Source organism: Canis lupus, chromosome 25, assembly GCF_003254725.2.
Source record: "Canis lupus dingo isolate Sandy chromosome 25, ASM325472v2, whole genome shotgun sequence".
NCBI lineage: Eukaryota > Metazoa > Chordata > Mammalia > Carnivora > Canidae > Canis > Canis lupus.
In genome coordinates, this window is record NC_064267.1 from 18826423 (window position 1) to 18846866 (window position 20444).

At 43.6% G+C, this 20444-nt stretch overlaps 1 protein-coding gene across 1 annotated transcript; it reads right to left on the reverse strand.

Moving 5' to 3' along the window:
- Positions 1-3180: 3180 nt before the first annotated feature.
- LOC125753588 (uncharacterized) lies at positions 3181-17876 on the reverse strand. Its single transcript, XM_049100802.1, has 6 exons — positions 17783-17876; positions 16454-16569; positions 15502-15620; positions 12021-12150; positions 5797-5934; positions 3181-3657 (listed from the first exon to the last, which is right to left on the reverse strand). The coding sequence occupies exons 1-6, from the start codon at positions 17874-17876 to the stop codon at positions 3409-3411; spliced, it is 846 nt and encodes a 281-aa protein (XP_048956759.1). The 3' UTR covers positions 3181-3408.
- Between the last annotated feature and the right edge of the window lie 2568 nt (positions 17877-20444).

Sequence of the window (20444 nt, forward strand, 5' to 3'; positions counted from 1 at the left end):
TTTGGCTGTTATATCTTTGAATATGTTTTATTAATTTTTAGTTTTAAAACACTTGAATTAAACAACTGAAGTGAATCCTTGTAGAACTCTGATACCAACAGACCCATAGGATTTAGAGGAACCTGCATTAGAAGCCACTGGCCCAGGTAAATCAAAGGGACTCTGGAGTATGTGCTGGGCTGTTCATTACTAACTGCCTGTAGATTTCAGAACATTCACTGGGTAGTCAGCACTGTAACATGGTGGGTAGGACATGGGCTTTGCTCTCAGATAGACCAAAGTCTGAATATGAACTCTGTCACATAGTTCCTAAGATTACTGTTTCTCAGCCCTCCATTTCCCCATCTATGGACTGGAAATGGTGCCACCTAAGCAATATGGTTCCTGTGAAAATGGAATGAGATTATGTATTTAAAGCTCTTAGCCCAGGCTTTGGCATTTAGAAAGTACTTTCATAGGCGGGGTGGGAGCAACTACTTTGGGCAGGGCTGCCAAGGACCGAGTGCTGTGCAGGCTGCTGAGTGCTGCATGGACTCCAGATATCAGCGTCCTTTGGAGGCTCTCCTGTATTCAGCTCCCATGTCACCCGAGCTCCAGGCCCACATGTGCAGCTTGTAGCAGATTTGGGTGTCTAGTAGCAGCTCAAAATCAGGAAAATACAGAATTGAGGACCTTTGCCCTCCCAGTGCTGTATACCCCCAGATCCTATTATTCTCCTGATTAATGATCTTAAAATACTATTGACTTTCCTTACCAAGGCCTATGACCTTGGACTTAAAGTGAGGTTCACAAAGCAGCAGCCCAGGTATCTCTCCTGGAGCTTGTTAGAAATGCAGACACTCTGAACCTCTAGACTCAAAAGCTGCTTTTTAACAAGATTCCTGGCAATTTTTCTGCATATGCAGTTTGAGATGCACTTAGCCTACTCTTGCTGACCTTCTCAGGGTTTCACTCCTCCTGACACAAGACATCCAAAACTGTGAAAGCCTGGACCAGCCTCTCCCCCTTCTGGACCCCTTCCGTGAATGAAGGGTAATCTTTGAGTTTGATTAATGTCTAGCTGTTCTGATGGTTGATTTAGGATCCATGAGAAGTGGCACTGGGCTCAGATCTGGGTAGACAGACCTCCCACTCCTGGGATGAGCCCCCATGTTGACTCAGGCTGATCCTTCAGGCCCATGGGCACATGGCTAGTAAGGACCCCCAGGCCTCAGCTCTGTTCTGGGCCTTGGTCCACTCTGAATCATGTATCTGTGAATGAATATTGTCAGACACACATTGGGGGCTGTGTTTGATTGTGGCAGAAATAGGATTTCTAGGTCTCTCAGGGTCAGCAATGTCAATCCCAGAGGCCACACTAGAAAGTAGTTTGGATACATGGAGAGCTGCCTGGAGGCCCAGGTGGCACTGGAAATACAGCATCATTGGTGCTTTTTCTTTTGTAGTTTGATGTGGGTAGTGACCTGTCTTCTGTCCTAGCCCAGAGACCTGCTGATACTAAAAGGGACAGCAGTCACTCACCTCCCTAGAGAATGATGATGAAGACTTTAGAACCAGCCAGAAAAGCAAAAACCAGTTGGTAAGGACTTGATAGGGGACTTTGGCCCCTATGACTGCTTGTCTCTCTTCAGTGGCCTGGAGCTTTGAACTGTAGGATCTCACAGGCAGAAGAGACCCCCTATGGCAGTGGCAGCTCCTGATTGTGGGGGGAGAGTCACCTGAGAAACCTCCCTCCTAAAGTGTTTGAGGCACAACAGTGGGTGGCCATCCTGACAGACCCAATGAACAACAGGGGGAGGTCTGTTCCTCTAGGCCCTGGGTGAATATCTGCTTGGGACACCCAGGTTCAAGTCCATGGAGAGGTAGGCCTGCACATGTTTGATCAAATTGACAAGATATCAGAGTCCAGGTGTGGCTCCATCTAGTTGCTGTGAGGACCAAGGACTTCAACCCAACAATGGTTATCAGAAATGGCTGGACACAGTTCTGTGGCCCAGCCTGGCAGCCTCAGCCATAGGATGGCTGTGGGCTAAAGAGCACTAGCTGAAGATGGGGAGGAGACCCCCAGGAGCCAGGGATTCAGGAGGGCTTAGCCAGTCTTCCCACCCTTACTTCTCCCTGTGGTTTCTTCTTCCTAAATGGATTCTGTCCTGATTCCTTTTAGCTAATACCTTGCATGCTCTTCTCACTCATGTCTCTTTTTTACCGGCTACCTAACTAGCCAGAAATGCTTTCCCTTTTCTGGGCCCCTTATCCACAGTCCATCTTTCATTCCCTTAAAGGCTTGGTTCAAGTCCTAGCCCCTCCTTTAACGTGTCCCAGAGATTTAGCCCTGGAACTCTGCTTCTTTGCCTCTGAATGCTTCCCTCTGTCTAGTGGTGTTCAGTTTCCCATGTGTTGGTGTGGCCCTGACATGACTGCATGACTTTGTACAGTCAGTTACATTCATGAAGGATTTCTGGCTCACCTGGTATCCTGTATGTGCAAAACAGTGTGCTAAATGGTGTGTATGTGTGACACACTCTGCCTTTAAGGAACTTAAAATCTAGAAAGAAGGATAAATCATGGCACAAACGACTAAAGTGGGATTATGATGAATAGTAGAAACAAGACAACATGAGGATTCAAAGGAAAGAAAGACTGGGAATGGAGGTTGAGAAGAGCTGCATGCCAAGGGCTTCTGGGCCAGGTCTTGGAAGGTGCAGAGAGCTTCGACGGGAGTGAGTGGACAGAGGAAGGAGGGACCTTCTGGGAAGAGAACTGCTTATGCAAAGGCACAGTGGGCACAAAGTGTAGGCTGTCCTGGGGAAGCAGAGTCCCCCCTGGGGCTGAGGTCCTCAGTGTGGCACAGGAGGCTGGGGCTTGCCAGCATGCCTTACCTCATTTCTGTGCTCCAGGAGGTCACTGGAACTGGGCAGGACATGCGGCTCACTGAGGATCCCCATGATGACTCCAGAATGATGGAAGATGGGTGTGGATGCTCTGTGCTACAACTTCATCTAAGTTCTCATACTCCCCATCCCAAGCACTTGTCACCCCTGAAGCCGGGCACCCCAGTAAAACTGTTGGGGGCATTTGGCCTGGACTGCAGCACTCAGTGGTCAGTACCCTCAAGAGAGAATGAGGGATAGATTCAGTGATGGGAACACAGGTCAATTTTCTCAAACTCTACAACTTTATTTTTCCTCACCCCAAAGGATCCCAGGCAGAAATCTGTACAAGTCCAGGCTCTGAAAAAAAAGTTGGGTGTTACCCAAAAGGAACATGTCCTGAAACTGAGCACACCCTCCAGGCCTGGTGGCCCTTCAGACACCCACTCTTTCCTACCAGGACTGAGTGGATTAACCTGGTTGTGTTCTCTGTGGAGAAGACACGCCTACAGGTGGCCACCACAGCATCCTGTGTGACTCAGTGTCTCCCTAGGCTGGGCCAGTCCCCTCCTGCACGCACACTGCCATCTGTCACCTGGAGGAGCAGGGACAGCTCCCACTCCAGGTCTTCAATCCTCTGAGCCAGGTGGGCTCTTCTCACTCCCAGCATCAGGGCCTGCTCACTCCTCAGGGCACTGTTCCTCAAATTCTCTTCATCTGGGCCACCTGCCTCTGCTGGATAGAGTCTGTCTTCCAGCCACACATAAGGCAAGATGTTGGGAACCTCCTGAAAAGGACACAAATAGAAAAAGGAGATGTGACCCCTATCTCTTTCCTGAATCTATTATGTGACCTTGGCTTGAAGACTCTTGTCACTCTGATAGTCTCTAGGCATAACCACCCAACCAAAAACTTGGGAAGATGCCAATGAGTTACCTTGAGGGGCTGATCTCACAATTAACTAATAAAGACATAGTGTTCCCTGGGTTTATATTGTTACATTAATGCACAACAACAACTAATTATATCCATTACATAATCATCATGGTTAATAATCTGAAATAATTATTGAATAATTAAGTCTTGCTGCATTTTACAGCCCCTCAGCTCATCCTGTTTTTTCCTTCCTTAATACTAGAGATATTTATATAATCTCTCCTTAATCTTGAAGTATCTCTGTTACTTTATCCTCACCAAATCATCTGAGCCCCTCAACGCTGTCAGTGATAGGTCCCTGTGCCAGGTCTCTCTGCAGTGGAACTGACATCATAGCTGCCTATCTGAAGTGGAGGGGGGCTACACAGAGACCGTGCAGCTTAGTGGCTTTTTTGGAAAAAGTCTAGATGAAGCTCAATTAAGGAACAATAGACACAATGAAGAAAGAACACAATGAGAGGTTGGCATCCTCATTTAGGTTTCATGAGAAGGACCCACCTTAGGGGTTTAGGGAACCTTTTGGACCTCAGGAGACAGTTCCCCCAGCCCTGCTGGGAAGGGCATCTGTGCATTTTGTGACTGTTACAGCCCTTGCTGTGCGTTGTTTGTACACAACATAAATTTTCCTTTAGTCATTTGTGAGCACAGGTGCTCTTGTTTTGGTCTTAAGAGGGAGGGCAGGGGATCCCTGGGTGGCTCAGTGGTTTAGCATCTGCCTTCAGCCCAGAGCATCATCCTGGAGTCCCGGGATCGAGTCCCACATCAGGCTCCCTGCATGGAGCCTGCTTCTCCCTCTGCCTGTGTCTCTGCCTCTTTGTCTGTAATGAATAAATAATAAATAAATAAAATATTTTTTTTTTAAAAAAGAGGGAGGGCAGATTGACCAAGAAAAACAGATTCTCCAGACCTCCCAACATTAAGGCCCAGACACATACAATGTTCTCATGGAACTCTCTGTATTTGTGGAGCATTGCAGTGCCCCAAACCTGCTCCTCCTGGATCCTCAGTCCTAGGGGCATTCCTAGTTGAAGGAGGAATTCCTTGATGACACAGATATGGCACAGATGCCTGCTCTGGAAAGCCTAGCAAGAGGAGGTAACTATGCATGCTCCTTCACCAGCCAGGGCATTGCCTGTGTTTAGCAATTCACTAAGGCAGGGAGTGGGGTAAAATGAGGAAGGTGCTGGTTTGGGTGCAAAAGTTAAGAGTGTAACAAAAAACTCAGGTCAAAAGAAATGGTATTTTAATGCAATATTAAAAATCTTCAAGTGGCGGGGCACCTGGGTGGCTCAGTTGTTTAAGCATCTGCCTTCAGCTCAGGTCATGATCCCAGGTCCTGGGATCTAGCCCCACAACAGGCTCCTTGCTCAGGAGAAGACCTGCTTCTCCCTCTCCCTCTGCCTGCCGCTCTGCCTACTGTGCTCTCTCTCTGTCAAATAAATAAATACAATCTTAAAAAAAACAAAAAAAAAAAACAAAAAAAAAACTCCAAGTGGCAAATAAGGCCTACAAGCCAGCTGCCTGCTTTGATGAGTAGAATTTTATTGAGCTCAGTGCAGATAGAATTATCTCTTCTGTCCCTTGTCTTTGTCCCCTCCAACCTTCCCTATGTTAACATCTCCAGAGACCCAAGTTAGGATAAGAGAGCAATCTAGATGACAAATGCATCTCATGGAAAAGTCCTTGTTCCAGAACCATGTACTTAGGCTATTTTTATTGCTCCCTTGTCATGTCTTCCTCAGTCTTTCCAGGCCATCAATTTACTTAGAGACCTGCAAGACCAAACTGATTGAGTGGGCTTCCCTGTCTTTAGAAGTACTTGCCAATGCAAACAGGCAAAACCAAAAACAGGTGGGCTTTCTGGTCAGAGCTGGTTGTTCTGATCTCAACTCTTCTATGAAAGGGGTTGTGGCTCTGTGGGGTCCACACTGTAAGACCCAGCTGTCTGTAGGACACCTCAGGAGCTGAGGTGGTGGCCTGCTGTGCTTACCGCAAATGCATTTCCTTCACTTGGGGGCAGTTGGCCTGGCTTGTCATTTTCCTTCTGAAGCTCGAGGGCTTGAGCACTGAGTTGGAAGAACTCCTCATTCAGCTCATCCAAAGCATCTTCCACAAGCCATATCTTTCTCTAGAAACAAGGGACACATGGTCTTCATTACTTTCACTCTTACTCTATTTTCATTGCAAATCTATTGAGTTCCTGCTCCATGACAGGCCATGAGATCAGCACTGGACTTACAGAGTTGAAGTCAGGTCTGCTCTCAAAGAGCTCAAAGCTGAAAGGCAAGTAAACCCAGATGTACAATCCAGCATAATAAAGGCTATTGTGGTGGGATACACAGGGGCCACCAGAGCAAAAAGCAAGGTACCTCATCTTGTTCTTTGGGAGAACTTTCTCAAAGAGGGCACATCTCAACTGAATCTTAGTGATAAACAGGAATTAGCTGGGTGGTAAATACAGGAAAGCATGCTAGGCAAAGGGAACAGTATATATGAAAACAGATATATGAGAGAGAAAGGGAACCTTCATCCATCCATCTGTCCACTCATTCATAAGTAAAGAAAGATTTATTGAACACACAGTATGTATCAAGCCAATGATTAGTTCTGAAATTCCATTAGTGAACTTCCATGGCGTTTTCAGTCTATCAAGAATGACAGACCTGGGCAGCCCGGGTAGCTCAGTGGTTTAGCATCGCCTTCGGCCCAGGGTGTGATCCTGGAGACCCAGGATGGAGTCTTACGTCAGGCTCCCTACATGGAGCCTGCTTCTCCCTCTGCCTGTGTCTCTGCCTCTCTCTCTCTGTGTGTCTCTCATGAATAAATAAATAAAATCTTAAAAAAAAAAAAAGAATGACAGACCTAAGACAAGGAATTATGAGTGATGGATGTTACCTGTGGGTTGCAGTGGGAAAGTTGCTACAGGAAGTAGCCAAAGTTCAGTTTGGTGGTAGCATGGAATTTGTTTGGAAAGTAGAGGGTGATGATGCTGGAGAAATGGAGGTGATATGGGGACTACAGACAGTAGGCCACAAAGGGTCTTGTGTGCTAGTCTTGGTTACTATGGCAGAGACTTTCTTATTAATAGAACTCAATTTGTTAGGAGTGTTGTGCACCCAGCTGAAGAACTGCTTATTTCAGACCCTCTTGTAGATTGAGATTACCATATGACTAAATTTTGGCTAATGAGATGTAAAAGAAAATTGTTGAAAGGATGGATTCTGGAAAACCTCTTAAAAAAAGAGCTGACAGTCAGCCTGTGCCTTTTTACCTTACTGCCTTTCCAGCAGCCATCCTGTGACCACAGGGACCATGAAGATGAAAATCATGTACTAACGGTTATGAAGTAGAAAGACAGAGGATCCTCGAGTTTATAGGAGATCATAGGTGCTGATGGGTTTGATTTTGAACATGATACATTCAAGCTATTCGTGGAGCATATCCTGGGTTAGCACAACATCCAATTGCCTGGTCAACTTGCCTGTCATGGAAAGCTCACTTCTTGTTCCACACATGAAATGCCAGATAAAATACAAATATAAATGCAGAACCATGTTTCAATGGGAACTCTCCTGAAGCCAGAGATGAAGAGACAAGTCAGTGGTAGGAGGAACCTGAAGGTACATGGCATGTAGTTATTTTTTCTTAAAGGCTGAGGTATTAACTGTCACTTTAGGCAGATATTGAGGTCATAAGGCCATTTATTTTGGGAACTTGTCCCTGGCTACCTGAGTAAAGTCTGAACTCAGGAAGTGGCTCTCTATTTCCTGAACTTGAATTCAAAACCTATATCTGGCCTGAGCACATGGTCCATTGCTGAGCAAGCTTGTTGTTCAGGGCTGAGGTTGGAACAGATTTGATGTGAGAAATTGGAATCATGAGGTTGAGCACATTGTGAGAGGCCAGATGAGAGAGAGAGAGATGAGAAACTAACCTCCCAAGAGAGGGAGATGGAAACTAACCTCCCAAGAGAACTGGGAGCAACAAACCCCATAGTGTGCAAGTGGAGATAATCACAGTCGCCCCAGAGGGAGGCCTGCACAGAGGACAGTCCCCCTGAAGATGATGTGTGGATGAAAACACAAAATATGGAAGGAAATCCAATGGCACAAAAGCAAATAGACTTAAAGAAAATACCCTTAAGAACCTAGAGATAACAGTGAGATATGAGCATGACTGTCATATAAGCATGTTTAAATTGTGAAAGAGGAGGAGTGCCTGGGTGGCTTAGTCAGTTAAGAATCTGATTCTTGATTTTGGCTCAGGTCATGATCTCATGGTTATGGGATAGAGCCCCAAGTGTGTGTGTGTGTGGGGGGGGTCCCCGCTCAGCAGGGAATCTGCTTGATTGAACATGATACATTCAAGCTATTCAAGAGAGGAGCCTCTCTCCCCCCTCCCCCAACTCTCTCGCGCACACACACACACACACACACTCTCTCTCTCTCTCTCTCTTTCTCTTTATAAAATAAATAAATATTTTTTAAATGTGAAGGAAGACAAAAGAATGAATATAATCCATAAAGCAAGCAAAAGAATATTATGGAGAAAAATAAATCTAGGAATGAAAACATATGAAGAGAATGGCAGTGTGATTGATGGCTTACATATAGTCCTAGCTGTAATGAGTTTGTAGAAACTTGTGAAGAAATCATCTGGAATACAGAGCCCAGAGGCAAATAGATAGGAAACATATAGGAGATGTGAAAAAATATAGAGGTGGAAAATTTTTTTAAGATTTTATTTATTTATTTGAGATAGGGCAAGTACACGCATGCATGAAAGAGAACACAAGTAAGGTGAGGGGCAGAGGGAGAAGCAGACTCCCCACTAAGCAGGGAACCCAATGCAGGGCTAGATATCAGGACCCTGGGACCATGACCTGAGCCTAAGGCAAATGCTTAACCAACTGAGTCACCTAGGTGCCCTAGAAATTTTAAGTGTTGTCTAGCAATATCCATCAATAGATCATGCTTTTTGCACATACATTTTTTTTACAAGTGTCTGTATTGTATGTTCATTTTGCCATCTCATTGGACACCAAGATGCCTTCCTGACCTGTAAGTTCCTTGAGCAGGGGGACTGGGTTTCATATGTCTGTGGATCTCTAGCTCTCTCACACTCAGCCCTTCTTCTGTAAATGCTGGTTGAAAAAGATGGAGATCAGGGCAAAATCTCCTACCCTTCCTCATTTATGTTTCTGAATGAGGTCAGGCAGCATGATATAGAAGAAAAAGCACAAGTTTGGGCAGAATGGAAATTGAAACACTCTTGGGCAAAGTTACCTCCCTCTCTTGAGGTTCAGCTTCCATAGCTGAAGAATCAATATGTCTCTCAGAGTAGGGCTATTGTGAGGTTCACATGGGTGTTCTCTGTGAAAGCAACCAGCACAGGCCTGGCTCATAAGAAGTTCTCAACAAATAACACCTTTTCTTTCTGCCAGTCTTGGGCACTAATGTGACTCCCTGTGTATTTGGCAGAGAGAAAATTAATTAATCATGGCTTAGTGTATGGGAATGATAGTTAAAATCATTATCACCCATTTTGGATACCAATGGCTTCCCATGTCATGTAGCTCCATTATGTCATGGACTGTCACAGTATCTGCTATTTTACTTTCATAAAAAATGTTCTTTCAATAGAAAGAGTTTCCCAGTCTGTGCGGGGATGGTTCCAGTGACATCTGTAGGATTTGCTATACCTTTATAGGGGTGGCACTTGTTTTAAGTGAATGAGCAGAAACTGCAATCTCTGAGGATGCCCTATGGACAAAACATTATGTTTCGTAGGCTTCTTTCCCATTTCCATTCCTTTACTATCAGATTTGCCCTAGTATCTTTTGATTAAAAAGAAGTGAAAAACAAAAATATGCCCTAACAAAAGAATCTCCCAACTTTCATTTTTCATTGTAAAAGGTAACCCTGGTTCAGTATAGAATATAAGTAAATATAACATTCAAATATATAAATGAGTACATTAATAACATGTGGACTGCACTGAAGGCCACACTTCTTCGCCCCCTCTGAACTTGTGCCCTTCACATGCTCTTCTGTAGTTCCCTCACACAGTGTGTGGGGTTTTTCTCACAGCCTGAAGCTGAGCTCCACCATCTGACTTCCTTTGGCCATGAAGATAGGCAGAAGTCACCTGGTGCCAGTTTTGAGCCTGGGCCTCAAGAGGTCCTTTGTGATTCTGCCAACACTGTACGAAGGACATGTCCAGGCTGGCCTGTGGGCCCTGGGAGGATGAGGAGAGACCCTGGATGCACGGTTGCCCTGAAACACTGTCTTGGGCAAGCCCTGTCTGGATCTGGGGCCCAGTTGAAATGCAGACACTCTGTGAGATCCAGAACTACGAGGTGGGCCCAGACCAAATCAGGGGATTTGTGTTGTTGGTCCTGCAGCATAAGCTAACTAAGTAATCATTCTTACATTTTAGGCCTTCTCATTTCAGTTTTTTCTCTCTTTCCTTAAGCTAGTCTCACTACTACCTTTATGGCCCTCTCTTCTTGTTTTTCCCATGTGCCTTTTTAAGAATATATATATATCCATATATGAAATCATGCCACATGATTCTCTATCTTCATCTTTTACCTTAATAACATTGGAAATTCTCCATAACCTTATTTTTCGTAAAGACATTAATATCTTGCAATAGAGCTCTACCACAATTCAGGCAAACCCTTATATTATCAGAAATTTAGAGCATCTCCATTTATTTTTTTATTATAAAAAATTTCAGTGTCCTTGTTTCCTCATATTTGCCTGTATTTAAAAATTTTTCCCCTTAGATTCTTAGAATTGGAGACTCAGTCAAGTGGACTGAATATTTTAGGGACTTTTGGCACAAAGTGCCAGATTGCTTTCCAGCAAGGTTTTAACTTTTTATCCTCAATCAGCTGGATATGGGAGTGTCTATCTTTTTCATCCTCATAAACAGTACTTTAGTTAAATGCTTTAGGTAGATATAAAAGGGTGTGTAGTTTAATTAACATTTCTTTGAACATTTTTCATATAATTTTATAAGTCAGTATTTCCTTTCTCTTAGGGCCATTTACATGTTTTTCTCATAGAGCAAAAGTATCAGTTAATGGTAAATTTTGACCTAGAGAATCCTGTTTATTATGTAATCATACCTATTGTTGCTTTCTTTTGTTTTTTTTTTTTTTCTCATTGTTTTGAAAAGATGAAGATTCTTTTAAACCTTCACAGGTTCCCACTTCTTGCCTTTATGAATATTATAGATGTAGGGGCCAAGGGCATCCCACTACCAAGACCAGACTCAGCATGGAGATTATACCAAATTTGAAACAATCAAGGCCCAAAGAATTTGACCTTCCCCCACAACCACCTAAAATAATTTAGACAGAGGACCTGCTCCAGGAAGAGAGCTGTCACCACAGAAAACTACACTGTAATATGAACTAGGTGTGGTGGACAGGGAGGAATGGAGCAAGGCCTGTTGCATCAAAGTCCTCTCAATGTCCTATTGTTTCTGTATGGCCCAGCAAACATCCATTGACCAAACATTTACTCTTTTTCATCTTTCCGTGAATTACATTTCTTCCTTTGAATTCCCCATCCCCTTCTCCTTAGTTCAAGATATACCTAATTTCATCTAATTTTAGAATCTCATGTCTGTGTGTATTCCCTATATGTATGAAATAAAATTTGATTTTCTCCTGTTAATCTGTCTCATGTCAACTTAGTTCTTAGTCCAGTTAGAAGAATCTTTTTTTAAGATTTTATGAACTTACTCATGAGAGACACAGAATGACAGAGACATAGGCAGAGGGAGAAGCAGGCTCCCTGCAGTAAGCCCTTTGTGGGACTTGATCCCAGGACCCTGGGATCATGACCTAAGCCGAAGGCAGATACTCAGCTGCTGAGCCACCCAGGTGCCCTGATAGAAGAATCTTGAAGGACATAGAAAAAATGGTTTCCTCCCCTACGTAGACAATCAGTGAACATTTAATGGGTGATTTTCTTGACCAATACTCTCCAAACCTAATTTCTTTTCCCACAAAATATCCCTCCCAGTCACATTTTCTCCACCCCTGTGTTTGATTTCTGGCCCCCAGAGTCACATATAGTGTGCAGATAATAAGCACGGCTGAGAGATGGGGCAGCTGAACAGCTCAGAATCCTTGGAGGAGGCGGAGGTTCATAGCACTCCTTGAGGTAAAGAGGACCTTGGTCAGAGTCAGACTCCTACCTGCAACTCAGGAAAGGCTCTGTGTCTGAGTCCAGGCCCCAGGATCCACCCCCTAGAACCTGGGCTCATGGTGTCTCCTCTTTTGGCGGTACACTGTGGGAGCTGTCCAGGCCCCAGGTCCTGCTGGGAGCTAGGAAGAGGAAATGAGAGACATTCTTTCAGGCTTCTGCTGCCCAATAGAAAAGGAATGTATTGGCCGCTTTTAACTCCTCCCTGAGGTGTCTGGGATTAGAGAAGGATGAGATTATTTATGTGACAGAGAAACTGACAGACACAAAGATTCCCTGAAATTGTACCCACTCAGCCATCTCTGCCTCAGCAGGTGAATGACTTTTCAGTGACGGGTACATAATATGCCACCCAGAAATATGTCACCTTGGCATATTGGTTATTTTGAGCTGAAGGCAATTGAGAAGAAGCAGATATAAGGCAAGCTCTCTGCTCTATTTACCTAGAAACAGGACATGCATTTTATTTTATTTTTTAAAAGATTTTACTTATTTATTTATTTATTTATTTATTTATTTATTTATTTATGAGAGACACAGAAAGAAAGAGAGAAAGGGGTAGAGACACAGGCAGAGGGAAAAACAGGCTCCGTGCCAGGAGCCCCAAGTGGAATTCAATTCCAGGTCTCCAGGATCACGTCCTGGGCCAAAGATGGCACTAAACCGCTGAGCCACCCAGGCTGCCCAGGACGTGCATTTTAAAGGTGCCCTCTCCCTTCTCTTGGAAGGGCAGGAGTTAATCACTGAGACAACTCTAGATGTTTATGAGCCTGGAAATGGCATCAGAGGAATTTACACAAAAACCTTGCTAAAACTAGCCCTTATTCTCCACTAGTTCCCCCATGTATTTGCCTTCTCTAGAAACTGAAAGACCTTTTGTTTTGTCTTGTCACCTCTCTAAAAATTTACTGTTCTTTTGTTAAGATGCTGTGTAAGTTCCAGTTCTAAGGACCCTTTCTCTACATTTCACTGAGTGTTTCATGTGTGTGTGTGTGTCATGTTTTGTTAACAAACTTCTGTTTCTCTTTTTCTCTTGTTGATCTTTTGTCAGTGTAATTTACAGGGCCCCAGCCAAGAATCTAAGGCTGGAGGGAAAGGAATTTTTTACCTCTACATCAGGTTGGCTGTGCTTTAGGCCCTCCCCAAATAGTGCTCCTTCTGGGGTCTAGTGACTGCTCTATGCTCTTACCCTTCAGGCTTGGGAAGGGGAGATATTGACAAATTACTACCTGCCCCAGGATACTATGCTAGCCTTTGTGGCTACATGTACCTGCCTGCACTTTTATATGTCCTCCTTAATTATATTCCCCTCAAATTTTCCATCTGGAAAGTGCCAGCTGCTTCCTACTGGGATCCTGGTCAATACACTGCCATACTGTTCAGATTCCCTTTGAGAAACTCAAGTCTTGATCTCAGTTTCTGCCCCTTGAAATGAGAGGGTTGGACTGTCCTCAATGAGCCTTTGGGCCTTTGGGCCTTTGGGACTGGTCTCAGTTCATGAGCTACATCTTAGCTTTCTCACCTCCATGTCTTTGTCAACACTGTTCCCCTCCAGGAACACCCTTCCCCAATGCCTCTTCCCATTAGGACCCTCCTCTTATTTTAAATTCTATTTCAAAGGATACCACCATCACAAAATCTTTCCTGATCCTTGCAGACATCTGTAAACTTCTAGAGCCTTTTATTGTAATTGTTTGTTCTTCCTGACTCCTTCAGCTCTGTATCAAAGACAGCAAAAAATATCTGCTGAGTGAAATTATCCTCAGGCTGTAGCTTATGACACTGGCTGCAAAGTGTTTGCTCAAGATGCACAACTTTGAGAGCAGATCCCAGTTTAGAATCCAAGTCTTTGAAAAAGAAAGAAAGAAAAAGAAAGAAAGAAAGAAAGAAAGAAAGAAAGAAAGAAAGAAAGAAAGAAGAAAGAAAGAAAGAAAGAAAGAAAGAAAGAAAGAAAGAAAGAAAGAAAGAGAAAAAAATCCAGGTCTCTGGGATTCTAAGAGGAAGAATTTCCTCTGCTTTTTAAGATCCTTCTAGCTGGACTAAATCAAAGTGACATGAGACAGATTAACAGGAGAAAAGCAAATTTAGTTTCATATATACAGGGAATCCACATGGATATAAGATTCCAAAGATGAGAAAATGAGGTGTATGTGTCATCCTGAACTAAGGAGAAGGGGTTTGAGACTTCAAAGGGAAGGAAAGTAATTCAAGGAAGAATGGGAGTAAATGTTTGGTAAACAACATTCTGGGCCCACAGAAACAACGAGGCATAGAAGACTTTAACCAAACAGGCCTTGCTCCATTCCTCCCTGTCCACCACACCTAGTTCATATTACAATGTAGTTTTCTATGGTGACAACTCTCTTCCCGGAGCAGATCCTTTACCTAAATTCTTTTAGGCAGTGGAGGGTGGGGGGTGGGGAGGGCGTTAAAGAACTTCTCCTGAGTCTACTGGGTTTTGATTGCTTCTAATTCAAAATAATCTTCATGCCAGATGGCCTATCTTTGGTGAGGAGGTGGGGGGCCCTTGGTCCCTACACTAATTTGCCTTTGTGTGATCCTCCTTTCTGGAGTCCCTGATCCTCCAGGAACCCAGGCCTGGTGACAGCAGGAGAGTCTAGATTCCTCGCCCCTTGCTCACAGGAGACTTTATTTGTACAAGTTTTCTAGATACCCTAAACAAGGAAATCAATGGGAGAGATGTTTCTGAGAGGAAGGGCTATTGTAACTTTGGTGGAGGAATTAACGGGGATTAGTACAGGCTCTGAGACTCAGACCTCCTGAGCTGATATCCAAGCTCCATCAACCTAACTTAGCCTCTCTGAAACCCAGTTCTCTCACCTTTAAAAAATGGAGCTAGCTATAGTATGTACTTTACAGGGTTATTGTGAGGATTAACGTAGAGAGCAGATAAAGTGTTTACCTCAGGTCCAGTATATACAAAGCAGTCAATATGACTATTACTACTTATTGTTATTAAAAGAAGATGAAGAGAGGAACAGACCATGCATCTAAATGCATGGAGAGAAATCAAGTCAACATAAGCAAACAGATCCATCTCAGCCTCTTGGTCAACTTGGAAGAAGAACAGGTCAACCATATGACTCCATCTTGGAGGAGACCATGTATCAGAAGAAGGAGAGTTGGAAGGTAGTAGGGTAGAGGTATGAAGTCTGGGGTCAGCCAGAGTGAATGTGGCCTCATTCCCATAGGTGGGAACAAACCCAGTAAATGACACAAGTTCTGAAGAGTTAATCAAACCAGCGAACCCCTTGGTAAACCAAGGTAGCCAGGACGATGGGTGAATTACTATGGGCAGAGCATCCCAAAGACTTCAGCTGGATTTGAGGGAGTTAAGGTTTTAAATCAGGTTCCAGCTATGAAAAATAAAATTCTCAGTACTGGGAGCTAAGGAACACAACCAAAGAATACAGCTGCTGTGTGCAAGACTTGGTGCTGGTGCCTGCACCCACCTTGTACTTTGGTGCTTTCCATCTGAGGGTGGCGGCTGTGACTTCAGGGGCATGTTACTTGCCCTGTGAGGGTCTTGTTGACAGGTGGGGAGAGGCTGTTCACCAACCTGACCAGAGGCCTTGAAAGAACAGAAGGTCTTGTGACTTTCCTACAGTTCACAGCCCAGAAAAAAACAGTGATGGACAAGGGTATCATTGCCGAACCCACATGGGTGCCTGCACTGGTCCAAGCTTGGGATTCCGTGTCTTTGTGTGGTCAGACCACTGACTGCCTGGTGTTCCTGGGGGCCCCAAGTACCTGCTCAGTAGCAGTTGAGACCTGATATGTATCATGGTCTCCCTTTTCTATGCCCTCATAGGCACTTTGGGAACAAATGTGGCTGTGATTAATTCTGTCCTATTGCTCTGGGGATGCACCAGGCAGGGTCTCCTGAACAGAGGCCCTCTGAGTCTTTCTTCCCTTTGACATGCTGCTCTCAGGGTAGGTTCCATGAATCGTGCTTCCCTTCTGAACTCTGTATAAGAAAAGAGATGAGCAAGGGGACTGGGAATATTGTCTCTGACACACATCTTGGGGAAGATAAAGAGCTGAAAATAGGGGTTAACCTATGGGCACAGATAGTGCATCTTGGGTTTCTGAACAGAATGCAGAGCCACCTAAAGAATATGTGGCCCCAAAAAATAAAAAAATAAAATAAATAAATAAATAAATAAAAAAGAATATGTGGCCCAAGTGTGTATGTGTATGTGGTATATGTTCATGTATGTTTATGCGTGAGTGCGGTGTTCTCTGCATGTGAATGTACACGTGTGTGGTATGTACATGCATGAAAGTGTGCATGTGTGTACACGTGTGTGCACATGCACACACCAAATGAGTCTCCACAAGGTTGGGTGACAGTGAAGCTGTGTGCATACACAGGTGTGCTCTATCACCCTCGGGCGTTCTCACCTTTCTGTTGGCCCCAGCTGGTTGCCCACATGCATGAGAAAGTGCTGATGCCAGGGCCACGATCACTCTGTCAAGCTCTGACTGAAAGCCCAGGGGTGAGACACTGGCAGAGCAGCCTGGGGAAGGAGAACACAGAGAACAGCCTCAGACACAGTTATCTCATCTGATCCCAGATGCCCCACCTCACATTTACTTGACTTTTTCCCATTTTTGAAGCCTTGTCTGTGAGCCTCTGGCCTTTTTATTTCATTTCTATGTCCATCCTGGAACCCACTCCCTTCCTTTAGGCAGTCTCTGCAATGTGCTAAGTATATGTGGGTTGAGCCTTGAAGAATACATCATGGCTTTTTATGTGTGAACATTTAAATTTTTTTTTATATTTTTTTTAATTTTTATTTATTTATGATAGTCACATAGAGAGAGAGAGAGAGAGAGAGAGAGAGAGGCAGAGACATAGGCAGAGGGAGAAGCAGGCTCCATGCCCTGGGAGCCGACGTGGGATTCAATCCCGGGTCTCCAGGATCGCGCCCTGGGCCAAAGGCAGGCGCTAAACCGCTGCGCCACCCAGGGATCCCGAACATTTAAATTTTTATACATAATCTCTTCCCTTCTTATACAACTCCTTCTGTTTCTTTTTTTAAATTCAGAAATGTTTAAAGACCTATCTTCCTTTTATCTCCATACTTAATCTGTTAACTTCTGACTCATTTCTGAGTGCTGTGTTTTGCCTGTGTGTCCCCCAGGCTAACTTAGGATACCTGTTGCCAAGACCAAGGCTGTGCTGGGGCTCACACCCAGCAGTCTCTAAGAACTGTACTATGACTTGTGGAAATACCCACCTAGAGGGGGCCTGATGGGCTATAGGATAGTTTTAACAAAGTGGTATTTAATTGCTTTCTTCTTTTTAAGTTGTTAAATTTTTATCACATAATTTTTTGGAGAAAAGTCTTCCCTGTCAAGAAATGATGGAAGCCTCTGCCTTCAGTTAGCAATGTCTAGGAAAAGAGTAGGCTTCATTTAGTCTTCTGCATTTGGTGCCTATGGAGAAGATTTTCAGGACATGGACTTTTCACAGCTTAGTCCCAGGCCAATTTCAGAGGAAGGTAGCTTTTTTTTTTTTTTTCTTTCTCATGATCACTTGGCCAGGTATCCCAGCCCAGAAGTGTATGGATGAGAAGTTTAAGAAGAGGGAATGGTTTTTAGAGAAGGTCAAGGAAAGCTCTTAACAGCATTGCTCCATCCCCAGGGTTTCACAGACCACACACATGCACACAAGTACACATGTACACATGCGCATATACCAGGGAGGTTTTCTGGCATTTGTCTGACCTGCTCCCTTAGTCCTCTCTTCTAGGGCTGTTGAGGACACATGGCCATCATCATGGAAAAAGTAAACAAGTACCTGGATCTCAGCCTCAAACATGTTCTTCCAGTGTCCCACTCCTTTCTAGAGAGTGATCTTGAGGAACAAGGGGTGAGAACCCCACCCAGCCTGGCCAGCCTGTCTCTTTGGAAGGGTCAGGAAGTTCAGTGGGAAGGACTGTGGCTGGGCTTATGGTGGAACTGAAGCCTGGTGGATGAGTGGTGGGCCTTTAGGGTTTAGTGAAGTACAGTCTTTCATGCCCTTTCAGCTAGAAGCAGCAGAGGTGTGTAAGGGCTGCATGGCAGAGACTGGGCTTCTGGCTAGCCCAGCTCTGTAACTCTCTGTGTGACTTTGGTGGGCATTTTAACTTCTTTAAGACACAGTTCTCATGTATAAAATGATAATGTCACTCATAGATTTCTTGTGAGAGTTAAATGGGTTAAGTAAGATAGAAGTTACTCAGAGCTTACAACAACCCTCAGGGCTGTAAAGGAAAGCACTTGGAGAAGCTGGAGTCCCAGAGGCTCATAGAACCCCAGGCAGCTGTGCACAGGAGAGGTTGGGGCATGCTCCCTTCCTTAGTCAGATGACCCATATGTGCCGATCTTCTCTCTTGGATGCTCCTTGGTCTCCTCTTGATGCTGACAAGACAGCATCCTGGCTGAAGCAGGCCTCTGGGAGCCACCCTATAAGGACCCTTCCATCAAATGTTCTAAATGCAGAGTTAATTAAGGGGGGGCGCTTATTTTTCAGATTACACTGAATAGTCAGTCATCTGATAGATAGCCATCTGTTGAGAGCCTGCCATATTATGGGCTGTTTTAATTCTTCTTCCTGCTAAAATTAGAGGCTAAAAAAAAGCTTTCTTTCTCTAAATAACTCCTTTAACATGAAGAAATTTAAGGAAGCATTAAGCCAGGAATGCCTTGTCTATTCGCCTTAAGAATCATGTGTTTCTCCTCTAAAGTGGGTGAGTGGGCTGTCCTCCCCCTACCTTCCTTAAAACACACCCTGGGGATGGAGAACATGGGAATAAACAAAGAATCCATCAAGTTAATTCTCATTACTATGACTTGATGTTGTCCTGTGGGGTGTGAAGCAAATTCGGCAGGCTTAGCTTAAAAATGGCAATGTTGGGCCAGAACCAGGAGCCCTTTCTTCTTGGGTCTGAGTTTTCTTCCCTTGTAAGGAGGCAAATACAAATTCTCTGAACTTATCTAAAGGTACTTGCTGACCAGGTGAGCTTAAGGGTCTTCGGGGTTTTGCAGAGGGGCAGGAGGGGCTAGGCTGGAAGGACCACTGGGATTATGATTTAGGTGAGTTTCTGGGGATAAATCCTATTACAAGATTCCTCCTAGGCAGTGGCTTCTCAACTTAAGAATCACAATGTACACTAAGAAATTCATTGTTCATATACTTCTCCATATATGTATGTATAAAACTGCAAGTAGAGTTGTATGAAGCCATATTACTTTATATACATGTGTTGCTTCTGGTAGTTTCAATTTTATTCCTTTCTAGCTTTTTTTTTTTAATGCTGTTGCAACTTATTAAATTGATTTATAAGCTACAACCTGCAGTTTGACAAACTGCTTCAGGAGATGGAAAGTCAGCTGATTTTCAGAGAGATGCCAACCCACACCTGTCAGGATGGCTAAAATTAAATAAACAAGAAATAATAGGGGTTGGTGAGGATGTGGAGAAAGGGGAACCCTCTCACACTGTTGGTGGGAATGCAAAGTATTGCAGTTACTCTGAGAACTGTTTAGAGGTTCCTCAGAAAATTAAAAATCAATCTGGCAGTTGCACTACTAGGTATTTAGCAAAGGATACAGAAATATAGATTTGAAGGGGTACATACACCCTAATGTTTATAGCAGCATTATCAACAGTAGCCAAACTATGGAGAGAGACCAAATGTCCATTGACTGATGAATGGATAAAGAAGATGTGGTATATATATATATATATATACACACACACCAATATATATATATAATTTAAATATAAATATAAATATATAATTTATATTTATATATTTTATATATCATAAAATATATGTTATATATTATTATATATAGTATATTTATATATTTTATATATGATATATAAAATATATATTATATATTTATATAAATATATAAATAGATCTATAGTGGAATATTATTTAGCCATTAAAAAGAATGAAATCTTGCCATTTGCAATGACATGGTTGGAGCTAGCGAGTATTATGCTAAGTGAAATGAATCAGAGAAGGACAAATACCATATGATCTCATTCATATGTGGAATTTAAGAAAGAAAACAGATGAATATATTGGGAAGGAGGGAGAGGGAGAGAGTGAAACAAACCATAAGTGACTCAATGATAGAGAACAAACTGAGGGTTTATGGAGGGAGATGGGTAGGGGGTGGGCTAGATGGGAGATGGGTATTAAAGAGGGCACTTGTGATGAGCACTGAGTGTTGTATGTCAGTGATGAATCACTGAATTCTACTCCAGAAACCAATATGGCGCTGTATGTTAACTAACAAAATTTAAATAAAAGAAAGAAAAATTAAGTCCCAATAGTTCATTTTTGCTTTTGTTTCTTTTGCCTTTGTGGATGTATCTTGCAAGAAGTTACTG